Below are 27,428 nucleotides of genomic sequence, written 5' to 3'. Positions count from 1 at the left end.
CTATAAGCACTCTCTCAATCCAATACCAGGATAAGATCTTTGGGAGAGAAGTGAACAAAATAGGCCTCATGCACCTAAAATGAAGCGAAAGCCAGGGCCAATAACCCAAAAAAGACGGAATGATGCGGATGAAGAGTCATCTAGTGTTAAGAAGTCAAGAACTGAAACCAAGTTAAAGAGAAAATACAAAAAATTCACATGTACTTACTGTGGTACGAGAGGGCATACAAAGAGGAGTTGCGCTCATAGGAAAGTTGATGACCTTGCTAGTGCCCTTGTTAATGTAGCAGCGGCTGCTGTTGCAAAAGAAAAAGGTTATAAGGCTGGAGAGAATACAGATCCAGCAAATGCTGCTACTACTAACACTCAAGCTGTTGAGATTAATGAAAATACTCCATTAACACCAGGGCAAGCTGTTGATGATGCAAATGCTTCAGAGATTGTACTCACCCAACCCACTTACTCACAACCGGAAAATCAGGAACAGGTAATGATTGGTTTCTAATATTTGATTAAATGTCCACTGGTTTGTATTGGTTTATAATACACGAGTAAATGTTGGGTAGATCTAATTGATTGATACTATTTGATAATATATTGATTGGTTTTTATTGGGTTGTATTGGTCACTATTTCTGTTAACAATTTTACTAGGTCCCTCCATCAGACCCACCTCCACCTCCACAACAGGTGACAAGGCCTGATAAGTTGCAATCTAAGAGAAAAATAACTTTCAATGTGGACCCAGTGCAAGGAGCAAGTTCTAGGACAGCTATACGCTTGGTAGAGTTTATGACATTCGTCCCCACCCCAGGCTTCAAACCACCAACAACAAAATAAAAAATACTTTGCAATGTTGACTGGAAGTTGTGTAGAACATATTTTGTAGAGAGCATTTGATCAAACTATGCTCTTTTGATATTTTGTTACTATGTTATGTAGAGTAATCTGTTTTGGTTTAGGATATTTGAAACTATGTTATCTAGGGTATTTAAAGTATGATACAGATACTGCTATTGCTAATGCTATGATATTGACAATGATTAATGACTATGAATTACTTAATGAATTACTTATTTGTGGCTTTTCTGTCAAGTGCAAGAACCACAAAAAGTTTTATTAAATTTTCTTTTGTCATAACATCTCATCTATTTTTGTTTTCATGGGAACAAAGAAGATAATTATTGAGAGTCGAAGTTATTATTTTGTATTCAATGTTTTCACAAATGAACTATACACTTAAATTTATTCACTAATAGAAGTGCATACTACATATAAGTTATTAGAGCCAGCTCCTGATCTTGTCTTCATATACAGATTCATAACAGCTTCATATATAATCTCAGTTTTAAAGAATTTTTACAGGATATATCATTAGCAAGAGAACATAAAATTTCATTTCTATTTTGTCATTAAATACATAACAATGCTTTATTCACATAACTGATATACAGTTACATATATTTCATCCCACCTAATCCACAAGCTACAATCACAATTCCAAAAATAATAACAAACAGACAACATAATATTCCACATTTTTAATATTCTAATTTCAGCTTCAACTGCACTAATTTTCCATCTTAGAGATATTTTTCAATGGTCTTCACTAACTGAACTTTCATTTCTGCCAACTATGGCTTCTTCTTCTTCAACATCTGCTCATTTAAAAAAGCCACACCATCTCTTACTAGTAGTCTACAACACCAAAAATCCAAAAAAAAAAAATGAGAGGAGGAACAACTACAAAATCAACAAGCATTTGAGAAATAAGACACACAATTAACTTGCAACAATTCAACCAACTCATATTATAGTTAGAGCATCCATAGAATGGTCTTTCTGGATTGGAATCCGTCCCAGACCACCGAAGAATAGGACGCAACCCACAACCGCACCAATGTGGAACCTTTCCATCTCTGTCACGGTGTGCGTTCTTCACCAAGCCATCACGCGAATGAGCTCTACTAGAGCTACCTGAGCTTTAGCTACTACTTCCCAACATTCTTCTCACCTCTTGGCGACAACTCTTCGATTTGGAGAAATTGGGAGTTCTAGGTTTTATTTGAAATTTTTAGGGGTTAAATTGATGCCTTCAAACATTTTACCACGTCATCTAATTGCTAAGGTGTCAGGTGTCTACCAAAATTGCCAGCTCAACCTTTTGGTGACGAAAAACGACGAAAGGGCCAACTTGAGGCGTGGGGCAAAATTTCAGGGTACAATTAGAGTCAATTAAAACTTTGAGGGCTAAATTGAGTCGGGGGTCAAATTTCAGGGGCCAATTTGAGTATTAACTCTCAAATTGAGAATGAAATTTCCAAAGTTTAGGGCATTTGGATTTGGTTTTTTTTTTTATTATCTTGGTTGGGTTGAGGTAATGGCTAATGAAATTATAGGATTGATCTTTTTTAATGGCGTGGGATGCAGGAATTGTTTCAATCTGGAAGTTTCATAATTGTTTTAATGGTGGGTTTTGGAAAGTGGACCGGACCATTTTTCAAGCCGGTTCTCGGTTAAACCGGTTGGATCGGCCAGTCCGACCGATCTTTAAAATACTGATTATTGTTATAAAAAATCGGTTTTATTCGGATTAGTTAAAAAATTTTAAAAAATCAGTTTATTAAAACGTCTAATAATATGACGATACATAAGCGTCTTTAAAAAAAGATATTTTATGCAACTTTATGGGAGCATTCCCCTTGAAAGATTTGGCAGCACATTTGATCAGATCCTTTTATGCCATGATGGTAAAAATATAAACAATATGTAAAGCGGCTTGGCTTTGACTCTTCAACAAGGCTTCACAAGAATTCAGACAACCTGATCAGAATTTTTAATCATCTGCTACACGTGTCCTTCAATTATGTAAATCTATATGAAATTGTATCTGTACACTAGAGTGACCCAAACAATAATAATAAGGTATTATATTATAACAGTACATTAAAAAGAAAAGACAAGCCTTAATTAACTCTATTATTATATTCGTAGTACACCAGAATATTTTATAAATTACAACAAAAGGTCAAAAACATTGTCTCTCCATACTTATCTAGAGGTTACAAGTTCGAGTCTCTTTATCTTTAAAAACAAAAAAAAAAGATCGAGAACATTGTCTCTGCAATTCAAGCTCTACATCAATTAAAATTGGACTTGGTACATTAAAATGTTCAAGGCTTAACATAACAAGTGTAAAGTGCAACTTACCTTTCTAAAATTTCCAGTAAACATGTCTAAAATTTTTATTTTGTTTTCTTTTGCATAAGCAGCAAGTAATCTGCTTCTTCTATTGAAACAGATACATGGATATTCCTGAAATTAAAATCACAATTCACAACTTAAATACTTTTCTAAATTTCTTAGGATCCTCTAGCTTCTCAAGACACATAAGTGAGTGTACTGCCTCCGGGGATAATCATCTGAATCCATAGCAGGCAGGGGAAAATGACCATGTCTCTTTGTCCAAATCAAAATAAAGAATCACATGATAAACACTCCAATTAATAGAAGGCATGACCGCTGATTTGCAGTGATTGGAATGTGAATCCGGTATAGGATTTCCACAACATGGCATGCTTCTTCTAGTAGGCATATTCTTCAAACAAGCATCACAATTTATGGTGCACTAATTTAGGCTCATTAAGAAAGTACACTTCACCTCAACTTATAAATCCAAACCACTCCTTTTAAATCTATCTGCATGCCTTTATATATATATATATAATAGTTTATGAAATTCGAAAAATCTTAGGGGCAGCAATTTTTACCAATTTTGGCGAAGACAAATACCAAATTTTCTTTAATATTGACTTATGTGTGTAAACTTTAGTAAATATTAATGTAAATTGTATTAACTTATATATGTAAATTTTGATAAATATAAGTGCAAACTATGTATTTTATGTGTAAAATAATAATATTTATTGACCTTGTAGTACTGCTGAAAAGAGAAAATCATATATAAAAAAATCAGTAAATATTATACTAACATATAGTTTAATTCGAATTACCACCTCACTCCACGTACATGGGAATACTATAGAAAATTAGGGATGAAAACATAAATTAAAAGACAAAGGTTGAATCAAACTATAAAACAGAACATTGAAAACATCTTTCTATTATTAAACTTTCATATATTTATAGTCCAACTTAAGCTTTAATGAAATCAAGTACAATCTTGTCTTTCATTATTATTTTTATACAACCACCCAGAATTTAACAATAACATAAGTACCTACAACTTGAAATGCAGTATTTGAACAGCTCATGATCAGTATTCAGATCACCTCTATTTAATAGTTTTGTTATCTTGGCATGTTTATATTCGAATCAATAGCCTCTGTATAATATTAATACTTGAAGATTCCATTTTTTACATGCCGTAGTTTCCCATGAATGAATAGTCATTAATTATTTTAACAAAGAGACATTTCTTTAAACAGCCTTGTCATAAATTTTTTTAGCATTATCTATAATGAGTTTAAAAAGAATGGGAGTGGGGTAATCACTATATTATATTGAGGAAGAAATTGGATAGCTAAAAAATGCTAATTGTTACATCAACAACCAAATTTCCATCAATATTTTTTTTTAAATTCAGCTTTGCTATCTTAAACCCAGTACAATTTGTCATCAGTGCAAAAAAAGTGTTAAAAGAAATATTTTACGTGAACAGAGAGAAGATAAAACAAATTATCTTAAAGCAGTAAATTGGAATTGAAAATAAACATAGTACTGAGATAAATAATTGATAGCATTAATAACAAAATTGGCAGTGCTAGAAAGACTTCACCAAGAGAAGGTGGAAACATGCTTTTAAGAGTCAATAGGCTTGGATTTTAAAGTAGAACCTACTATAAATACCTAGAAGCTTCAGCGGCGGTTCAACAGGTAAAGGAGGCTTGGAGCGCGGAGGTGAGAGCTACCTGAATAGAATGGAGATCAGAACAAAAAGAAAATTCACATCAAAAGGCAACCAACCCTCAACCAAATCAAAATAAACCAAACCATCTATGAAACCAACATTAGTGAACTTTCTAAAAAGCTTCTCAAATCTCTCAGTCAATGACACACATAAATTGATATGAGCCTATTAACAATAGCTGCTATTTTCGGCCCAATACAAGAAGCTGAAAGTGATGAGGAGGCAATTGGACCAGATAAAATTAGAGGCGTGTGAAGAAGTAACCAACTTGGATGAAGGACTACGAGCTGTGAAATAGAGACGCTATAGAATAATAAAATTAGAAGTAGTATCAAGTTAGTTAAGTAACAACTTAGAAAGAGAAAAAAGATTAAAAGGGAAGGCAAAGAATGGTAAGAAATATAAATTGTTATTATTGAGGAATGCTTCTCTTACTCGAAAGGAAAAATTATTGTTCATTCCTTCAGATTATATACACACTCATATTTGATTTTATTCAATTCATCGATGCATGATCTTCTTGTTCTTATTTTGTGGTTGTTATACTGTTGCTTGAGCTTGAATTATTGAACAAGCTATTAATTGGTGCTCTTGTTGAGAGAAGTCCATGATGACTGATGAATTTATATTTGATGATAATGTTTGGCTTGAAATGAGTGAATTTTATCATATAAACTTGCACTTATTCATTGAAATAGCATGTTTTTATGAATTCTCTCTTAATTATGCTTAATTGTTAAAAACATATTTTTGTGCTCTAAATTGTCAAATTAATTTCACCTTTATTCTATTCAATGTCTTGATATATTTGTTGAGTGATTTCAAGACTAATAGGCAAGGATGACTTAAAGAAGTGGAAGCAAAAACATGCAAAGTGAAAGAATTCATGAAGAAACAAAGGAGAACGACATTCGGATTTGTGCGTATGCACACAACGCACAAGTAAAAAATTGGCTAGTGTGTGTACGCACACAATGGTGTATACACAGAAGTCTGGATGCGTGTTTCATTTAAAAAGTCACGTGATTCACGAATTGGAGGCTGTCTTGGCCCATTTTTTATGTCTTGAAGTCATACTAAAGCTCACTTTTTGGAGGGGACACACCACACACCATCGTATCATCATTTTAGATTTTTTTTGCTAAGCTTTTTCATAATTTTTCTAAAAAGAGAAACTCTCACTTCTCTCTAGGTTTTATTAAGGTTTAAGCAATTTATAACTTGTTTTAACTGTAAGTTGCTTTTAATTTTCTTATCCTTTACACTATACTTTACCTAAATTTTCTTGTAATTGAAGTTACTTTGTTAGTGTATGAACTGGTGAATTCTTGAATTTTACATTAATGAATTTGATGTTTTGAGGTTTATATATGCTTAGTTGAGTTGTTATTGTTGATTACTTGCATTGTTTAGTTATAGTTTTCATTAGTTTTTGCAATTTATTATGCTTTATTTCCATGCCTACTAAGTGTTTGATGAAATGTTTACTTTGAGTATGGAGTAGATTTTTATCTCTTGGATTAGGGATTGAGGAACTAGGATCCTAGAGTCATTAATGTCCAACATTGAATGGTAGCTTTGGGTTATTAGTTGATCTTGTTTCTACTAACGCTAGCCTTTTATTAAGCTTAATTAGTAAGTTGGCTAGAATTTGTGGATTATGACCAATTATGCCTACTTGCATTGGCTTTCTCCATTGTTTATATTAGGGGTTAACTAAGTGGGATGAACTCATTGCAATTGCCATGGTTGTGGTTATGACAAGGATATGAATCCTTAACTCTCAATCCCTAGTCAAGACCCTATTTATACATTTGAATTACAATCTTCATTAGTTTATTGCTTCAACCTTTCATAGTTTGATTTAATTGTCTTTTAATATAGTTTTAGTCTAATCATTGTTCTTCATTCATGCTTGCTTAGTTAATTGTTTTGCTTGCTTATTAATTCTAGTTCTTTGCTATTTAATTGTTGTTGACTCATTTAACTTCTAGTCTCTTTAATTTCCGTTTTTATGCGTGAAAACCCCCGAATTCATAACCATTGATGTGCACTTAATTGCTAGTTCAAGGAAGAACGACCCGGAATTAATACTCCCGGTTATTTGTTTGTAATTTTGTGACACTCTTGTTTAAACTTTGATTCGGGTTGTTTATTTGTTTGGAGCTATACTTATAATGAATCCACTCTTTCAATTAGCGAACTTTTAAACCGACATTCGCCTCGCATCAATGACTGAAGGAACTTGATTAGAAGAATTAACACTCTCCAATAAGCATGACATAGCGACAATGAGCCGTGGTTTAGTGGACGTAAACGAACGGATAACAGAGACACAACAGCAGCTTACAATGATGGATTCATCACTACGTGTTATTGAAAAGCTACTCCGTGAGGGTCTAAAACACAAGGCAGCTAGTGGTGATCCCAGTTTTGCAAGAGATGATGTGGTGGAAGGATCTAGATCGTGGTCTGTGAATTTGAATGGAGAACCGCAATGACCATGGAAATTGAAGGTGGCTAACCTTCCCATGTTCGAAGGAAATGGAGTAAAGGACTGGGTTTTTTGGGAAAGACAATACTTGGAGATATTCAACATTCCAATTGAATAAAGGATTCAGGTATTATCCTGCCAACTTGTGGGTGCAGTCTATGCGTGCTACCGCTGGGGAGTCAACAACAATATTACTTATACCTGGGACTCATTCCTTGATGCTTTGAATGTTCGTTTTGGCAAAAACGTGTTCTATCCAAGAACAGCTCTCAAGGAATTGAAGCAGGTTGGTTCTGTGTAAGAGTATCAGTGTCAATTTAAAGAACTGAGCAACAGTGTGACAGGGCTGAGTGAAGAGTGAATTGTGGTCCTATTTACAGCTGGGCTCCAAGAGCACCTGAAGTGTGAGCTGCTGCTAGCCCAGGCCAATTCTTATATCCAAGCTGTCTCTCTTGCCAAACTACATAAGCAGAAACATGCAGTAACATTGGGCCTCACAAAAAATAATGACAGTAAACCAAACTCCTCATTTGGGCCACCGAATTGGTTTGCACCCAACCGGACCCTACACCTAGTTTCCCAGCTTCAGAAACCCATCACTCCCCCCTCACATCCTCAACCCATTTTCCCCCCTCACCTTGTCAAACCATTCTTCCTCACTCGCACAACCACCGCTGGTCAAGAAACTCACCAGTGCCGATATACGTGCATGCCAGAAAAAAGGACTTTGTTATTACTGCGACGACAAGGATACCCCTGGTCACCGCTGCAAGTCGTCATTGCAACTCCTAGTAGGGGAAGAGGAATTACAAGAATTGATGCAATAGCCTCAAACAGTAGTCATCAAACCAAAGTCTGATTTCAATGACGCTAAGAAAGGAGATGAACAACCACCCAAGATTAGCTTGAATGCACTCGAAGGGGAGTTTCATCCAGAAACGCTCAGAGTTCGTGGTACCCACTCTAATCGGCAATTGATGATCCTTGTTGATGGTGGAAGTACTCATAATTTTGTGAAAGGGTCTGTGGTTAGGAAGTTGAATTTGTCGCTCAGACCAACCCCTGCTCTACAAGTGATGGTGGGTAATGGTGATTCCATCTATTGCGGAGCAATAAGCCAGAACTTAGCACTAACGATTCAAGAATATAATTTTGCGGTTGATACTTATGTAATAGACTTAAAGGGGGTATTGGCGTTGTCTTAGGGGCGTACTGGATGATGCGGTTAAGGACAATTAGGATCAACTACATGGAATTATTCATGAAATTTAAAATCATGGGTAAACGAGTAATGTTCCAAGGTGAGTGGCTGTTGAAAGATGCTAGTCTTAATTTCAGAAAGCTTAAGAAGCTAAATAAGAACAAAGCTATTGTCTTCATGTTTCATTTAAATGTTACCACCACTGATTCCACACCACAAGCTACTGTAGAAGATGAAAGTGTTCAAAGGATTCTTGTTGAATTTTTAGAAGTATTTGAAGAGCCCACTAAATTGCCGCCGTAATGCGAAATCGATCACCCTATTCATCTAGTTCCTGGCTCTGCACCAGTGAGTATACGACCGTACCGTTATCCCTACTTTCAGAAAGAAGAAATGGAGAGGCTTGTGGAAGAAATGCTAAGTACATGGATTATTCGCGATAATCCAAGTGCTTTCTCTAGTCCAGTACTGCTAGTCAAAAAGAAGGATAAAGGGCGTGGTATTTCTGCGTAGACTATCGAGCTTTCAATTCTATTACAGTAAAAGATAAGTTTTCGATTCCTACTATTGATGAAATTTTAGATGAATTGTATGGTGCTGTCTATTTCTCTAATATAGACTTGTTAGTCCAAAATAGTTTGCAATATTTTGTTCCTATTTCATCAAGATAAATAATAAAAATTTTACCAAAAGAAGATAGGATACAATTTATAATTATCCTTTATGCATAAGCACTATTATATATAATTGTTCATGATCTGTACAAAAAGGGAAGTAAGTTAAAAGGACGAAGAAGAGATGTACAATAGCTTTCATCTATGTTTTTTTACCATTGTATCCCCTAAATCAGAAAAGAAATTAAGTACATAAAGAATATAATTTAAATATTGAGAAGACTCAATATGTGAAGAGTTGTGATAAATTAACTTTGTATGAAATAAAAATGATAAAATTTATAATAAAAAATTATAACAACTTAAATAATAGGAACAAAATAAAAAATATAAAAAAGATAGTACAATAACAAAAAATAATATTTTATAGTTTATAAAAAATAAAAAAATAGAAATAATACATTCTAGGAGAAAAAAAGTATTATAAAATGAAAGATAAATTTATAAAAAAATGAAATTTTGTTTTAGCATATATAACTTTTTATAGTAAATAAGTTATAAATTATAAGAATAGGTAAAATAAAAAAGAAAGGAAGGAATTTGTGCCTTTTTTAATAAATTAAAAAAATATTCACAACTACATAATTAATGGTAAAAATATAACTATTAGACATTAAAATTGCAAGGACATATTAACAGAAATATTAGATTTGATATTAAAATAAAAATATAAACAATTAATATAAATCTAAAATTTAATTAAAATATTTTTTTAATCAAAAAATGAAATGAAGAGAAATTTCTAGTAAACAATAACTCAAACATTATCGTGACAATAAAATTGAATCAAATAACATATATTTAAATTAATTTAAATTAAATAATTAATATAATAAATTAATTATAATTATTTAGTTTAATAAAATAAGTTAAATAAATAAAAAATATATGTCATGTAAAAATTATAACACTTTTAAAAATATTAATCAAAATACACAAGGCAAAAAAAATAATACAAATTTAAAAAATATTTATTTATTTTAGTCAAATCAAATAATTAATATAATTAATTAGTATAGTTAATTTGGTCAAATAAAATATTAAATATTTGATATTTATCTCAGTTAAATTAAATAAATAATTAATTATACTGCTTTTAAAAAATCAGTAATCAACATATATAAGATGGAAAAATCAATGTAAATTAAAATAAAAATTTATTTATTTTAATCAAATCAAATAATTAATGTAATCAATTAATCATAGTTAATATGGTCCAAAAACTATTAAATAATTTAATATTTATCTCAATCAAATTAATAAATATATTTAAATAAATTAAATACAAAATACATTCAAGAGCATGCAACTTAAACATTTGTTAATAATTTGAAATTTCAATTTTTTTTAGTTTCAAATTTCAAAACTAATTTTAAATTTGAAAATTGAGATTCTTTTAGGTGATATCAAAAAAATAAATTAAATACATAAAATATAAAATTATAATATAAGATTTAAATTATAAAATTATTTAATCTAATAAAGATTTTATAAAATTAGTTGATTTATTTAAAATTATACTATTAAAAAATTCTAAAATTAAATCAAGAATTAAGCCAAAATTTTTAATAAATTCTTATCATAATTATCAGATTCGGTTTAATTCGGTCGGTTCGATTGAAAATTCGGTTATTCAATCACTTGATCGGGCCGAATCACTTGTAAAATCGGAAGTGTAACGGATCCGGTCGAACCCGGTTTAACCAGGCGAGTTTTTCATAAAACCGATAATTTGGCCGGTTAATTTAACCCGGTCCGGCTCGTGTTTTTTTTCCTAATACCTGAAACGGTGTCGTTTCAGACACCCCCTCCACTTTCCCTTTGGATGAAACCCTAATGCCCAAATGCCAAATCTGAGAGTCTGAGTGGAACCCCCCTAACCCAGCCAGTCTCTGTGCTCTCTCCGCCTCTTCCCGTCACCCTCACCCTCACCTCGTCACTCTCTCGTCTCTCCCCTCACCTCGACAGTCGTCACTCTCAGTTTCTCACGGCCTCACCTCGTCGCTCTCTCAGTCTCTCACCTCGTACCCTCACCTCGGTCGTCGTCGCGGTCCCGTGCCCTTGCCCTCGCTTCGCCGGCGGCAGAAGCAGACGGAACCGGATCTGGTCCCTTGGGTGGTGGTGGTGGTCGTCTTCTTGCTTCAAACGGTCTCTGTCTCGCACCTGGTGTCGACCTCTCCCTTCCCTGCGCTCTTCGTCGCCGGTAGCAGAGGCAACAGATCCCGGTGGGCTGGTCTTCGTTGTCGTCTTCTTGCTTCTCGCCTTGCCGTCAGCTTCTCCCTCGCCATCAGCTTCCTTCGTGCAACCCGATTTGGTGAGTTCCCCTGTTCTTTGTGTTTCCATTTTGTTGCTGCATCACTGCACTTTGATTTTGTTGCCAAAATAATTTGTTGCTGAAAGTGTTGATTGTGTTGCTGAAATTTGTCATTGATTATCATGAACCTTGAATTTGTTGGTGAGTTTCCCCTGTTCCTTCTGTTTCAATTTTCTTGTTTTTTTGTTGCTGCCTGAAAGTTATCATAGTTAAGTTTTTGATGCTGCCTGGAAGTTATCATAGTTATCATAGCTGAATTTGTTGCTAGAACTCTAGAAGTAGAATTTGTTGTTAGCTGTAAGTTGAATTTGATGTTGAACATATCATAAATGTGGTTGTTGCTGGAAGTAGAATTTGTTGCTGGATAACTGAGTTGAGTTGAATTTGTTAATGAACCTTGTTGTTGTGTTGCTTAAAAAATGCTAAATCTTTTGTTGGTGTATGTTAAGGGATAAGAGATAAGAGTGTTGGTCAATAACAAAATCAGTTTGGTACAGTTAGTCAGGGTTTGTTATTCTGATATCTGATCTTTCTCTTTTCCAACTCTGTTATAAATGAAGCTCTTGCATCCCTCTAAGAGGTGTGTAGAATTGATTCATTGATGGAAGAATAAGATGAAGTTAATTCAGTTCACTAGTTTCTTGTACCTCTCTCTTCAAACTCTTCTTTCTTTGTTTCTGATGTTATGCATAATGCCGTGTTTCTTATGGAAGATATAGATGCAAATCAAAATGAGGAAAATGTTGATCAAGCTCCAAATTTATCCTATGAAGATATAGATGTCGATTTTAATTTTTAAGATCACTTGGACTTTATTTATCGATTGTGTTATCTTTTGCTTGCTCTTGTTTGTTTAAATGGAGAAAGTATTTTGTACTAGAAACTAGTTTATTATCTCTTTTTACATCATTAGTTATGTCTAAAAATTAAGAGTGAATATCCCATCCGGTCCCTGACAATTATCTCGAAAGGACAACGAGGCCCCTAAGAAAAAAAACACCCAACCTGGCCCCTGATCTTGTTTTTTTGGGACTGATTAGCCTCTGTGCCAAAAAAAACATTGATTTTTTTTGGCACAGGGGCTAATCAGTCCCATAAAAGTAAATCTCAGGGGCCGGGTTGGTATTTTTTTTTGTCAAGGGCCTCGTTGTCTTTTGAGGTAATTGTCAGGGGCTATTTTGGGTTTTTTTCAAAAAATGAATTAATATTTTATTATTATTATTATGTTTGTTCAGACTTGCATTTTAAGTTTTAATACATAATTTTAATTTTATTTATATAATTTATATTTTTTTAAATTATGGACCGGGTCAACTAGGTGAATTAGTGACCCACCAGTTGAACCAGTGACCCAGTGACCCGGTCATATGATCAGGTTGATTGTCGGTTCGTTTCTGATAACTATGATTCTTACTGTAAATTTGTTCACTTTTAATGTTTGTCTAATTATATATTTATTGTCTACTAAGTATATCGGTATTATAAAATTTGACCTATAAATATATTTGATTTGGTCTTATTTTCGTGTATTGCACGAGTATAAAAACTTGTGATTTTGATCAATATATTATTTTGTTTAGATTTGATTAGATTATTGGAGGGGCCGTTTATGATTTTTATCTTATATTATTGAAGCCGGGCCAAAGATCCATGGAGATGCTAATGATGATATTGAAACATGTAACCTAAATATAAATAGAATATAAGAGAATACCCAAAATCAAACTGAAACAGCAGCTAGCTATGCTGACTGACCATAATGATGCGGAGACGAAGGCAGGGACGGAACTGGTCAGTTGCCCCACGGCAAGAACGCGGAAGCTGGCAGATGTTTCGGATGAGAATATGATGGAAATCTTGCTGAGGTTTCCGGCAAGGACGCTTGCTTCCTTAAGGAGCGTGTGCACTTCATGGAGAAACCTAATTTCCTCCCCTCCTTTCACCTGTAACCACCTTCGTCGTTCATGCTTACTTGATCCAACTTTGACTACGCTACGAATTGCTTATTGCACTTGGGCTTACAGAAATGACGTCAGATGCGGTACTATCGGACTTCTCTCCGTACACTCAATCTTGGACAATCCTTCCGAGCCTACTCAAGTCGATTGCTTCAGGGAACAACGCTACTACGGAATCATTGGTTCTTGCAATGGATTGTTATGCTTGGTTGATGAACATGCCTACAAATACATGCATGCCATCTTGTGGAACCCCTGTACGGGATTCACATTCGAATCACCGGAAATCAGCGGCGAAGTCCGCTTTTGTGGCTTTGGTTACGATTATCTCAGTGACAGTTACAAAATTTTTGCAACTATAAGGACGGAAGGGCCATCTAATTTTGAGTTTAGTACCAGAATTTATACATTTGGGCCAACTTCGTCATGGAGAAAAATTGATGATATCCCAGTAGCCCTATTTGGTGTCCCAAGTGACAATCCTAGTTGGGATGTTAATAGGGAAGGGGAATTTTTCGGTAGTAGCAGATTATGCACTCTTAATTGGTGTGTTAATTACGTGGTTCTTTATTTTGATTTGGGTAAAGAGACTTATGGTCATTTTTCTCTGCCTGATAGTGAAATAGATTTAGATCATCCTTATTATTTTTCAAGGGGGTGCACTCACTTATGTGTCTTGAGAAATTGCCTTTCTCTTTGTTACGGGCATAAGAGTACATACGAGTGGATTGTGTGGCAGATGAAGGAATACGGAGATGCTCAATCTTGGACTAAATTGGCAGTGATTCCGGTCTATGAAAAATTCACTTATCCAGATCCTTGTCGTTGTTTTCAACCTCTTTACATCTCGGAAAGTGATGTTCTTTTGGCATTTTGTCCATTTTTCGGCATAGTTTTGTGTAACTTAAATGATGGGAGCGTAGATTTTCCTGAGATTGACAACTCTGGCATGGGGAACCATCCTGCTTTTTCTCAATGTGTCGGGTATAGGATGGCTTGTATCTACCATGACAGCTTAGTTTCACCAAATGGTCTTCAAAGCAACTCATCCAAAATGCTGCTGCGCTTCATCAAACCCAAACTCAAGCCTATTGACTCTTAAAGCCTGTTTGCGCCTTCTCTTGGTGAAGCCTTTCTAGCACTACCAACTTTGTTATTAATGTTATCGAATTTATTTATCTCAGTATTATGTTCTTGTTTCAATTGGAATTTACGGCTTTATGATAATTCATTTGATCTTCTTCATATTCTTGTCAAATAATTCATAAGAAATTGTATTTGCTCTTGGTATCGTTATTTCTTCTTGTAAATCATTGATTAGGTAAAAAAATTAGTATACAGTTGCACCTTATGATTTTCGATAATAAATCTATTATCACATTAATTTTATTTATTCATACTGAATTGAAATACTACTATTATGACATTAATTTCTGCTGCCCATATGAATATGCTATTGTACCAGCATATTGTTTCTGCAATCTTGTTTCAATCAATTTATAAGGAAACTTATGGAATTCAATTTACTTAATGACATTCAGCTCAATATTCAGGTGATGAGATTTTTGTTGGGTTCTCCTAACTCTTGGGTCAAGTTGGTAAAATCATTGATTCATATATAGTTGGTAATGTTATGCTCATGCTTTCAAGATTTTTAGGCTTTAGAATAAAAATACCACATTATGTTAAATTGTTTATCATTGATTGTATTCAAGATTGTTGTTTGGAATAAAAGAAGGGAATAGATTAATGTATTATGTCTTCATCCTTTTAAACTTGTCTATTATTTTCCACTCATGTCCCTCCAACATTTATTAAGTCCGCTTATTAGTTGTTTTTAGATTCTATACTTGTTTGATATTTTTTTATGACATTAAAAAATAAAATTGTTTACATATTTGTTGTTGATGCAATTAGCATTTTTTAGCTTTCCAATTTCTTCTTCGATAATTTAGATATTACCCCACCCCCCAATTCTTCTTAAACTCATATAAGTAATGTATACAAAATTGATGACAAGGCTGTTTAGACTTTATAGAATGGTCTGTGTATCAGAATAATTAATGACCATCTTCAAGTTGCGAAAGTTTCATGAGATTTTGAAGCATTATATAGAGGCTATTGAATGCTGATCACGATTTCTCCTTTGTTCAAAACTGCATTTCAAGTTATAGGTGCTTATGTTATAGTTAGATTCTGAGTTGCTGTATAAAAATAATAATAAAAGAAGATAAGATTGCACTTGATTTAATTAAAGCTTCTACAATAAATACATGGACTTTAAGAACAATTTCCAACGTTCTGTTTTGTAGTTAGATTCATCCTTTGTCTTTAAATTTATGTTTCAACACTAGTTTCCTAATTATGGTATTCTCATGTCTGTAGAGACAGTAGAGTGAGGTAGTAATTCGAATTATATTGTATAGAATTTAGATTATACAAGGATGTCTCATGTAATGTTTAGTGTACTGATCTTTTACATATGATTCTCTTTTTCTTTCTTTTCTGAGTCGAGCTTTATTTACAAAAGAGTAATGCTAGGAACCAAAAGGGTATTAGCCAAAAACCAGCCAAATACGTTTGGGTGAATTCAAAATTTCTACGAGTTAATATATATAGATGTTTCTTCTGCTAAGTATCAGAATGTTTCTTTTTCATACTAAATGGATGTTCTTTTATATATTTTTCGAATTTTTTTGTATTACAAATGTGAATGTCTCTATTTCTTTAAAATTTTATAATTTTTTTTAAATTATAACTGGATATTTCTTTTGTTAAATATTAAGATATTTCTTTTTTCCATATTAAATGTATTTTTTTATATTTATGTAATTATTTAAAAATTTCTTTTGACTAAGATCAAGTGTGTAATTTGTAGTCAACACCCTTCTCTTCAACTACCCGTTCATCCTTTCAAAACCACATCTGAAACCAAATCCCCACTCCAACCGAGAGCCTCCCCTCCTCTGTCCGTCCACCTCCCTTCATCTCTTATACTTCTTTTTTTGTTTAGTCCAGCTAAAAAAAAAAACAGAAACAAAAAAAAGAAAAATTTAGCATTACTTTTTATTTTCTTTTATTTAAATTTCTGCATCTCTTTCTTGGTTGCTGGCGGTGTCCGGGAGCACACAGTTGCAGTGCTGGCAGCAAGTTCTATAGGCTCTGCGGTAGAGATTTGAACGAGATGATAACCGGCACCTTGCAGCACATACTCCGTTACAGAGGAGTGAGTTTCAGTGAGGAGGCAGAGAGAATCTGAGAGAGAGAGAGAGAGGAATTTGTGTGTGTGATTGTTGGAGGTGAGTAGGTTAATATGAGAAAGAAAAGGAAGATTTTTATAGTTTTAATTAGGTTTTAATTAAATTTTAAATTTTGAATTTAAAAAATTTAAAATTAATTAATTATTAATATAAATTAATGTGGTTTTGTTTAGTTTTTGGCTCGCATCTACTTTTCCTTTACAAAATTATCAAAATCAAGAGTTTGTTGTTCATGCTTTTGTTGATTTTAGTGAGGCCTTTTTTTATTTATATTTTGTTTTGAAGCTGCTTTTTATATGTTGTTTTGATTCCCTTTTGTACTTGATTTTGTTGTTGTCTATTTGTTTCTAAGGTTACTCAGTTTAGATTTTAATTTTTTGTCTCTCTCAATTGCTTTTGTGATTTGTGTGGAGCATGGGAAGCAACATGTTTCTTCAATTTTTCATTTTATTAAAAAGAGATTAAGGACTTCTGATGATTTGAACCCATTATTCTATTGTAACACATGGTTCAAATGTACCTTGACAAAAAGAATCCGGTAGGGATCTTTGCTTTTGTGAATTGAATATTGAATGAGCAATGCTACATGTGTCATATGGTCAATAAATATTATTATTTTTAGTTAGTAATAATTTATTTCCTTATTTATAGATATTTTGTGCACAAAAAATATAAAATTTGTATTTATATTTATTAAAATTTTGTATACATAAAATAAAACGATTTGCATCTACACTTTTTCAGAATTTACATATATAAATTAGTAAAATTTATTTATTAAAGATAATTTAGTATTTATGTTGGTCAAATAATGACAAAAAATACTAAAAGTTATTGGCCTCAAAAACTCTCATTGAAAAGCCGTTTGCTTCCGTCAAATCTTTTTTCCTTGTTACATTTATGTATGGCAACGATTTTGATTTCTATGAAGTTACATTTAGCTTTGAGAGGATGTGGTGCTTATTTACGTGACGAATGCCACTCCCTCCAGAGGTTAGGCCTGACATTTATTAATTCATTGCTTCTCAATATTAATTTGATTATCAATAAGTATAAATATGGTTTAATAATTTTTTTAATTCTTATTTAATATTTGTTTAAGTATTAATGTATTAAAAAAATTTTAAGTAATAATAAGTAAATTACGAAAATATAAATTTAAAATCTATATTTAAAGTCAAATAACTTTAGAAGCAAAATCTGAGTAAATAAGCTATTTTAGAAGCAGATTGCATTATGGTAGTACATCTCAAAATCAACGTTCTTGTTTCATGTGCAAAATAGCTTAAAGCTAAGGCTAAAATGAGGAGTTACTGTAATAAATAAACTGGGATACAATATTATCAGATTACACAAAATGTAAAATAGATATTAAAATGCATTTTTTTTTTATAATCTATGTAAATCGTGACAGAGATTCCATGGTTTATAAATACACGTAATTCACTATAGGAGTATTACAGTTTACGTTCTAGGCCAAAATTAACATAATCTGTGATAGGGGTCTAACGGTTTATGCGTTAATGAGCAGTTTGCATAAATACAAAATAAAGTAAGTGTATAGTAAACAAAAACATACATAACACAAACACAAGTCCATGGAAATAAACTAAGTACCGTCATACAATACAAAAGTACACGACAAATCTGACATACATAGGTATCATGAATGAAAACATGAAATAAACAGCTACGGCTCCTACCTGTCCTCATCCTCCTCGTGAGAGTCATGTCCAAATGCGCCTAAAAGATGCGACCCTGTACCACATCGAGCGGTTGGTCTCACTCTGGCTGGCCTCTGGCGCTGCTGTGCTCGAGGATCGACGGGCATGCCACGCCAAATGCAGATGGAGGCGTCCCTCCCATGCCCAACCAACTGTCATACGGGCTGATAGCAGGCTCATTCAGGTCTACATGAAACTGGGGCTGGTACCCCTGAGGATCAGACATGTGGGACTGGACATGTGGGACTGGTACCGCTGCATATCCTCCATATCTGAGCGATACCCCTGTGCAACGTCCATCTGGGGCTGAGTTTCCGGCACCTGATCCTATGGGGTATGGTGCTGAAAATGCGGAGGGTCGTCGTTCCGGATGAGATCTGCAAAGTCGGAATAGAACTGTGAACTTCTGACCTCGTGGTCCATATCCATCGTGAAAGTCGGGCTCGCCAAGTCATCATACATCTATCCATGGATCTCATGGTATATCTGGGAACTCGAAACATGTGTAAGAGGAACCTCCTGGGACCCCTCCCCTGCCTGCTCAGTGGGTCTGTCACTAGGAACACTAGATGCGACCCTGATGTACCACCCTGACACTGAGGACGGCCACACCGGACACGGTGATCGGCATGTCCGACTCCGTCGCCACCAAATCTGTCATCCTGAATCATGTCATCCAGCCATCGCCACTCCCGGTCTGTAGCCCGGGTACCAATGCGTCGTTGCTGCTCGACGCGCCTGTTATCAGGCATGTCCGGCATCGGAACCCTAGAAGGCACCTGTGACGACCCTCTCTGAACAACATCCTGACTGATCCCCTCGATCCTAGGATCGGCAATCAAGGAATCTGGCGACAGAAACCTATGGACCACTTTGTACCACCATCGCAGAAAGTCTACGGACGGCCTGGGATCAGGCACCCGGGAAATACTCAGAACAGCATCAACCCTGTTCTGTCAACTAAGGTGCCATACCTAATAGTAGCTCGGGAACCATCTGTCCCCACCCTCCCATCCTTGGCATGGAGCCAGTCTATATTCGAGGCCGGCTCAGGCTCGTGCTGAACGTCACCCAGCTGTGGCAGCACCCTATCCACCTGGTGTCACTCAATGACGGCGAAGTATATCAAGCAAGTACATGCGCGCCATAACCGACTATGCTCCTCTGTGAGAATCTCTGGATGAACAACAGCTATCACGTCGAGCGAAGTATAAGGCTCCCAAACAATCTACAAACGTTGACAGAACACATTTATTAGTCCATTAACTAACAAATATATAGTTAATTACTAGATAAAAATGGAAACTAAATGAATAAACTTACATCTCGATCACCTAAGCGGTCCAATGCTAGGCGACACTGGATAACTCTCTCCTCCTTTGTGATCGGATGTTGGCAAGTAGGTGGCCCACCTAAACGAACACAATATTATACACATGTATAAATTGCTAATGACGTAGTTAACAGGTAGAACCATAATAAAAAAAAAAGTTACAGTTCAAGTCCAACTGTACAGATATGTATACCTGGATGCCAATGGGAAGGAATAGGTGTCGTATCCCCGCGGCCTGAGGCTAGGAAACCGCCAGAAAATCCATGAGTGCAGTAGCTGCAGGGGGCCTGCCATGTTTGTCACGTTTTTGTTGGCCACCCGACACATGCAACGATATAGCCAAGCCAACGCTGCCGACCCCCAACTATAACTACCCATATCATCAAGCCTCGCCACAAAGGGCAACCACCGTATATGAACCCGATTTTCACTCTTGTCACCGAACAACTGAGTGGAAAGTAGCATCATAATAAAAGTCCGTGCATATATGCGTGCGATCTCCTCCGTAGCATCATCCGGCAGCACCCTGAACCTCTCATGAAACCAGGTGAAGTGGACTGTATATCGCTTTACCTTATTTTGTGGTGGAAGCTCCCCAAACAGTTCCTGAAACCACTCCCAAGCCGGTTTGCCTTCTTCCATAAGCTTTTCAAAATCTGTTAGGCACCCGGATATAGGTAAACCATCCATGGGCAGCCGCAGCTGGTATGCTACATCCTGCAGTGTGATAGTGTACTCTCCAAAAGGCATATGAAAGGTATGCGTCTCAGGACGCCACCTCTCAATGAAAGCGCTGACTATGGGCTCGTCCAACCAGAACCACCGGACGTTGAGCCTCGCCAGGTGGTACAAACCAGCCCTCTCCAGATAGGGTACGATCCTGTCATGCAAAGGCATGTTCTGCTGCCTCCGGACACTATAAATACACTTAGTCGGCTGGAACATGTGACAGAAGAAACAAAACATATAAAAAATCCAACATTAATTTAAAGTAATCTAACACTAAAAACAAAATATTAAAGTTTAAACAGGTAACATACAGTTCCTGTTTTCTAATCACAAAATTCAATGAAAGGCATAAACGATTCAAGACCTTAATCTAAATTTAAATATCTAAATCACATTAGAAAAATATTATACGAAATACATTAACTAAAAATAACCAAACTAACCTCTTCGTTTATGCTGCCAGCAACGTGCGCAACGCCGTTGAGCTTGTAAAGACTGCGTGCCTCCGCTATAGTCCTGGCCCGATCTCAACTTAACCAACCCCACTTTTCTCTCTTTTCCTCTTTCTAGAAATCCTCTCATTATCTCTCTAAAAAACCTTACAACCACCACAAATGTAATCCGCGAGATCCCTAAAGGGTATTTATACTAACGCATAAACTGCTAGATTCATGTCGCGGTTTATGCACACTCGTCATTCACACATAAACTGCCATACCCCTGTTGCGGATTATGTTAATTTTGGCCTAGAATGTAAACCGCGACACCCCTGTAGCGGATTACATGTATTTGTAAACCGCAGGACCCCTGTCGCGGTTTACATAAATTATGAGAAAAATGCATTTTGGTATTTATTTTGCATTTTGTGTAATCTAGTAATATTGGATGCCAGTTTATTTATTATAGTAAATTGTCCCTAAAATAAATACTTACATTAGAACTGCGTCCAAACAAAACTTGTGTTTTAAATCCAAATCAGCATACTCAATAAATTAAATCATTTTAAAAGTAGTTTCTTTACTTCACTGGTGGTCAACCTCTTCTCTTTCTCGTTGTTCCTCTTCTCTTCCTTGTCATTTTCTCTTCTCTTCCTTGGCATTCCTCAACAGCCTCCTCCGTCGTGGTTAATCACCACTCATCTCCTCTGTCATCGTCGCCTGGCCGCTTTGTCCATCGCAATCACGCCGCCTTACTGTCTTTGTTCTGCCGGTTCTTTGCTTTCTGTTCTCGTTAGGTTTGCGTTCGCATTCTGTAGCTCATGGTTCATCGTTCTTATATAGGATTCTGCAGTTCTAGCATTCTGTTTCTACAATTCTACTTTGGCATATTTTCTTCTGCTTTTACTATTAAAAAATTATTGTTATATATTATATTTGATTTCTGGTTGATTGTTTTTCTCAATTGTTGTTTTAAATTTTGGTTCTAGTTGATTAAATTTGATATTGCTAGATATTCAATTTTTTCTTTCAAATTCTGGCTGGTTCATTAATTTTTCAAAATTTTTAACTTCGTTTCTTGAAGTGAAGTCATGTTCTTCGTTCTTAGTTAGAGTTCTAAAAATTTCTGCAATTTCTAGAGGAAAAAGTATAAGTAGACAATGAGATTACTAAATAATATGAATAATGGATATATTGGATGTTCAATTCAATAGATATGCAGATGATTATATTCATTATTTTTAATTGGATGGTTATTTCTTTTGATTCGATTTACTCATGCACAGTTAACAATGACTGGATGTTCAATTCACTAGATATGCATATGGTTATCCTAATGTTAATATTTAAGAGGTAATTTGAAGGTAGAGTATTTTTTTACTTTATTAGGTCAATTCTAGACTATTATTCACATTATTTACAAAAGTCATTGTCTATCTAATAAAACCATTTCTAGAGATAGGTTTAATTTTACTTAATAATTTAATTTTAAAAAGATTTTATCTTATCTTACAACAAATTATCACGTTACTCATAGTAATAATCCTATTTTGGACCCAAAACATTACACATATGCAATTTTGCTTTGGGAAGATGAATGTGTCCATCCAAAAAAAAAATTGTAGGTATATATGATTCCTTAAATAATTTAGACGTAATTATAACTACCGTGTAATATTCAGATATATTTTTATCCATTCTTTTTAAAAAGTAACATTTTTCGTACTTACATATTGGCTAACTTTTGAAAAAAAAAAAAAAAAAACAATTCTATGGTCTATTTACTTGGAAGATTTTGTGGTACTGTCTGCACCATGGGATGTGGTTTGTATTTGGCATAATCTCAAAGTGACGCGTGTATGGCATGGCTTGCTAAAGGGAGTGCGAGTAAAAGAATACCGTTACTGATTTTTTTTTCGTTTTCCCGTTTCTGATGTGTTTAATTAAGTGTTAATGAAAATTTGTTGAAACATATAGAATTTTTATATGATTGATTGTGAGAATTTGTTGATATTGTAGATGGATATATCATATAGGAAAGTTTTCAAATAGTCCAGAGCACTTTACTGGATCTCTGATGATCCAATGCTAGTGGCTGTCGGATTTAACAATTAAATAAACATACGGTACTGATTTATCTAGATTTTTCTAATGTGATTCATAAAATATTGAGCCTACCATATGAGGTGACCTGATGGTGAGGTTGTCTACTGGTAGGGGGTATATATGGAAGCTGGGGTCATTGTTGCCCTTTTATGGCTCAAGCCAGCTAACATATAGAACGAGTTGCTGAAAGTGTATGGGCCAGGATGGTAATATTATGGGCCGGGTTTTTGTTGTTGGATCCGATTAGCTTAAAAAACCATTACCCCACCCCCAGTAGAAAACCTATTTCTCCTAAGTTGTAACCTAGCGCAGCCACTGTAAAAGAGGGGAGAAACCCCAGTACCCCAACGCGAAACCCAACTCCAGGCAGCCCACCCCGCGCCTCCCAGCCCCTCACAGTCGCGCCGAAGAAGCGCCGAACAAGCACCTCCTAGCCACTCCCAGTCCAAGGAACCTGCGCGGCCTAACCCCCTTCGGGTCTCGCAGAACGAGCGCCTCCTAGTAGCGCCGGACAGTGACGAAGCAGCGCAGACCATCCCCTCTGAAGAGTGTCAAACCGGCAAACCCAACCCCTCTGACACCAAGTATGGAGCCTCAATCTCAGGTATTAATTTGACCAATTTCTTTTCTTTGTTGTGTAATTGAGTCTATTTCTGTTTGAAATTGCTTATTATTTGTCGTTAACAGTATTTGCAATTGAAACTTAATACCTGGCAGATGTAGAAGCTCCGGCTGCATGCATCATATTGATAGAAACGATTTCCTTTAACACACATGCATAATTTAATTGGTCCTGCCATTATTTATGTCTAATATTTTGCATGTTGAGCTTATACAAACGTATTATAAATTTACAGATTTTGGAACTTTCTATTTTGATGGGGAAACTATTGGTGGGCATGAGCATAAGGATTCCCTTTCCATGACCTCTTCAGTTGTTCCATGGGTAACTGCATTTGCTGCTACAGTTTGTGGAGAAATAAATGTATGTCGAGTATATGTGATTACTGTCCATTTTTTTTAAAGAAAAAAGTTTCGAAAAATAAAATTTTTGTGTTTTGCCTTTGCATTTAGCAGCTTCTAGTTGATAAAAGATTGTCTTTAGCGAAGTTTCTATTGGGCATTGGAGTCCCAGGGGATGCTATAGAGTAATTCAATCAAGTAGAACTGTTTGGTCTTTAGCTGTTTTGCACTTTGTTTAGGGCAACTTTATGGTCTGTATTGTTCTTTTCAGTTGATATTTTTTTAGAGTTGCAAACTTGTCTGAAATGTTAACACTTTTAACTGAAATGTGTCACTTGCAAGACAGGTGGATGCTGAAGGCAGTTCTCCAATTCATCACAGAATGTTCAATCTATAAAAGAAATGTCTGTTTCCTATAAATGTAACAACCCGGTTGCCATGAATTTATTTGTATTTGGACTTGGCTTCAAGGAAGAAATACAATGTCAATCGGATGCATGAATGTCAATAATGTAACCATCATTGAAGTGCACTACTAGTATTTTAAGTTGGACAATTCTTGTCATGCCATTCCTATTCCTCATGACCATTTCATCAAGTCTCGTTTTCTACTTCCTAGTAGGGCTGAGACATCAATTAAACTTCTTAATGTAGTTTGTGCTAGGCATTTTCATGTCTCTTTTAGCAAGTGAAGCAATTATGTTTGTCATGGAAGTTGTTTATGGTTTTGTTGTGTTCATTTTATTATGCAGATAAATATGTCTGCTTATTAGATGTAGGTGTGAGAGAGTCGGTACAGATTTTAGTATTTTTTTTGGCTTACTTGCATCGTTGCATTGTATTAACTTATTTTTTTTGCATTTTGCATTTCCTATATCCGTTATCAGTTTATAATGAATTTTTGTAGCTGTATGTGTTTCGTGAAATTATTATCATTAATTAAATGTGTGTCATTCTCAATCCCCAATTGCACCAGATGATAAGATTGTTGTGGTTTTTTCTTGTTACTTACATTGGGCAAGTTAGTTTGTTTATATAAAAACAAATATTTTTTTTTTTACAAAACGTGTATCACGTTTTGGCTTTTTTATAATAAAAAAATATATATTATTCACAACGACGTTTTGTCTTATTATATTTTTAGAAAATATTTGTCTTACAAAACCTCAGTAACGTTATGTACTATCATAATAAGAATGTAAAATATCAAAATGAACAAAAATTATCGTATCTGACATTAAATTTGTCTATATGTAAATATCTTAGCATGCATGTACCGTATGTGTTGAGATGCCGTAAACAGATGAGGAGGGTAAATGGATTAACGGATTAATGTGCTAAAATCACGTTTGAATAATTAGACATCGCTGAGTTAATAACAGATACGCTGGAATAATAAGGTGATGTTATGCGTGAAGTGAACATTAGATTAATTATTACAATAGAATATACGTTAAAAAGTAAACAATGGAAGACAGTGAAATGTAAGACTGCTACAAGGCTGGAAACACATGGTGGTAGGTGCTGTTATAACTAAGGTTAAGAGGAGCCTACTTCCTAACCAGAGTTAAGTATAGGACGAACATGGTAACGAAGCTAAATAGGATACACGGGTAGGGATTTCGTTGCCGGCGCCTCTGGTTGGATCGGTTGGGTTGACGGACAGTTGAGTGGTTCTCCCCTCCTTCAATTTGACGTTGCTCCTGTCTGCCTTCGTCGAAAGGGAGTAGTTGGTCAGGAATGGGTGATGGGTTCTGGCAAATGGATGTTGCATGAATTTGTTGCGCTAGAGGACCATTGTTGGTGAGCTGAGTCTCTAATCGTCTGGCAGATACGAATTGTTCGAACGCCATGCGAGCTTCATCTAAGGTTTCGTAAGACTTATGGAGGTTGCCGCTAAATTCGTTAACTTGGCTATGACAGGCCGGCCAGGAACTATAGATACCAGGAACCCTCCCTACGAAAACAACATAGTATTTCTTCTTGGCACGGACCATTTTGACATTCCAAGGGAGAGTTGTGTGGAGTATGTTTAAGCTGTGAGGTTGGTTTTGGTGGTTTTTAAAGGCAACGAGTATGGCTACTGTGATTTGAATAGGAAATTGAAATTGTGCAACTGTAATATTTCCAACGGTTGGAAATGTTATCGAATGTGGGGCTCACATGTGTCGTTTACCAAGGAGCATAAACTAGGCTAATTTTGGTTTGCTTAAGGACATGGTTCTGGTTGAAATAAAATATTATGAAATATAATACAAATTTCAATACTTAATTTTAACAAATGAAATATAAAACAAGTACGTAATTCAATTGTATCGACTCATTTGTTTAACGTTTAATATACAGGTTTTATTTAAATTGTATTAACTCATGGGAGGTTGACGAAGGCTTGCAGGTCGTAGTCTGCGCGACACTGGATGCAGGGGATATGAGCGGCCCCTCCGAAAGCATGGACGGAGTTTCGCTCCGCTGCACGTCTGCGATAGTCATACAGAAGAGGCATGTGGCCCCTCGTGAAGCACGTAGGTGAGGCACAGACGGTGTGTTGTTCTTGTATGTGTGGCATTTGGACCTCACCTGACCACAAGATTATCAGAATTGAAAAGCACCTTACGTTACAATCAGCGAGTGAACCAGCCGCATCAAGCTGGCGATACAGTTCCAGCCCTTTTTGTTTTCCGACGTTGTCGTCCGTGCGAAGCAGCAACGTCATGCTCAGTGCGTATTTGGCTGCTGCATGGCCTGTACTTGTTGCACTATTCAGCATCTGGAGGCCAACGTTTTCGTTACGTCTGATGAAGAGTTCCCGAAGTGCCTCTCGAAACAGAAGTTCTGGATGGCCAGCTACCATGCAGCGATCAAAGAATCTCTTTGACTCTGGGTTGATGCACCACCACCACGGCGTGGCATGCGGCGGTGGGATGGAAACACTCCGGCGAACAATATCGGTGTCTCCCGCATTGCGTGCAGCCTTACAGGTCATTCTGAGACTGCACAGGTCGCGAATGGAGTGTGACGCAACTTTAATGGTTATTGCTACCCAGATGTCGTTCGGAATGAAAGCGATTTTTGAAAAACAGTCGATTGTCATCTTCAGTTTGTTCCTGTTGGTTCCTATTTCGATGGGGATGGGGATACGTGTTTAGAGTATGGGGTTTGGAGTGTGGCATAGTAGTGTAGCCTCCATATTTATAAGTCCACCGATCCCGTTAGAAACCTAAAGTTGATTGTGTCACATACATTCTGAGTTATGCATGCGTAATATTAAACGTTAGAGTAAGCGTAACTATATTATGGTGAAAAATG

At 35.5% G+C, this 27,428-nt stretch overlaps 2 protein-coding genes and 1 pseudogene across 3 annotated transcripts; 1 reads left to right on the top strand and 2 right to left on the bottom strand.

Annotated features, from left to right (window-relative positions):
* The first annotated feature begins 11,110 nt into the window (after window positions 1-11,110).
* Window positions 11,111-14,967, top strand: LOC107613867 (F-box/kelch-repeat protein At3g23880). 2 transcript variants are annotated; one of them, XM_016316043.3, is made up of 2 exons: window positions 11,111-11,612; window positions 13,248-14,967. In XM_016316043.3, the coding sequence occupies exon 2, from the start codon at window positions 13,356-13,358 to the stop codon at window positions 14,670-14,672; it is 1,317 nt and encodes a 438-aa protein (XP_016171529.1). In that variant the 5' UTR covers window positions 11,111-11,612; window positions 13,248-13,355; the 3' UTR covers window positions 14,673-14,967. The 2 variants fall into 2 exon arrangements, with proteins under 2 accessions (XP_016171529.1, XP_016171528.1); XM_016316042.3 differs by having other exon boundaries at window positions 13,193-14,967.
* A 3,773-nt stretch (window positions 14,968-18,740) lies between these two features.
* LOC148549966 (uncharacterized) lies at window positions 18,741-19,315 on the bottom strand (annotated as a pseudogene).
* A 7,175-nt stretch (window positions 19,316-26,490) lies between these two features.
* On the bottom strand, window positions 26,491-27,213 carry LOC107611674 (putative F-box protein At1g67623). Its single transcript, XM_016313577.1, has one exon. The coding sequence runs from the start codon at window positions 27,211-27,213 to the stop codon at window positions 26,491-26,493; it is 723 nt and encodes a 240-aa protein (XP_016169063.1).
* Between the last annotated feature and the right edge of the window lie 215 nt (window positions 27,214-27,428).

This window comes from Arachis ipaensis, chromosome B8 (assembly GCF_059453495.1).
Source record: "Arachis ipaensis isolate K30076 ecotype BB chromosome B8, ASM5945349v1, whole genome shotgun sequence".
Classification (NCBI taxonomy): Eukaryota; Viridiplantae; Streptophyta; class Magnoliopsida; order Fabales; family Fabaceae; genus Arachis; species Arachis ipaensis.
Note: the sequence above shows the minus strand (reverse complement) of the source record. Positions and strands in the feature narration are given on the sequence as shown.

Coding starts and splice junctions, on each gene's coding strand:
- LOC107613867 (XM_016316043.3), top strand. CDS start 13,356: ATGCTGACTGACCATAATGATGCGGAGACGAAGGCAGGGACGGAACTG.
- LOC107611674 (XM_016313577.1), bottom strand. CDS start 27,213: ATGACAATCGACTGTTTTTCAAAAATCGCTTTCATTCCGAACGACATC.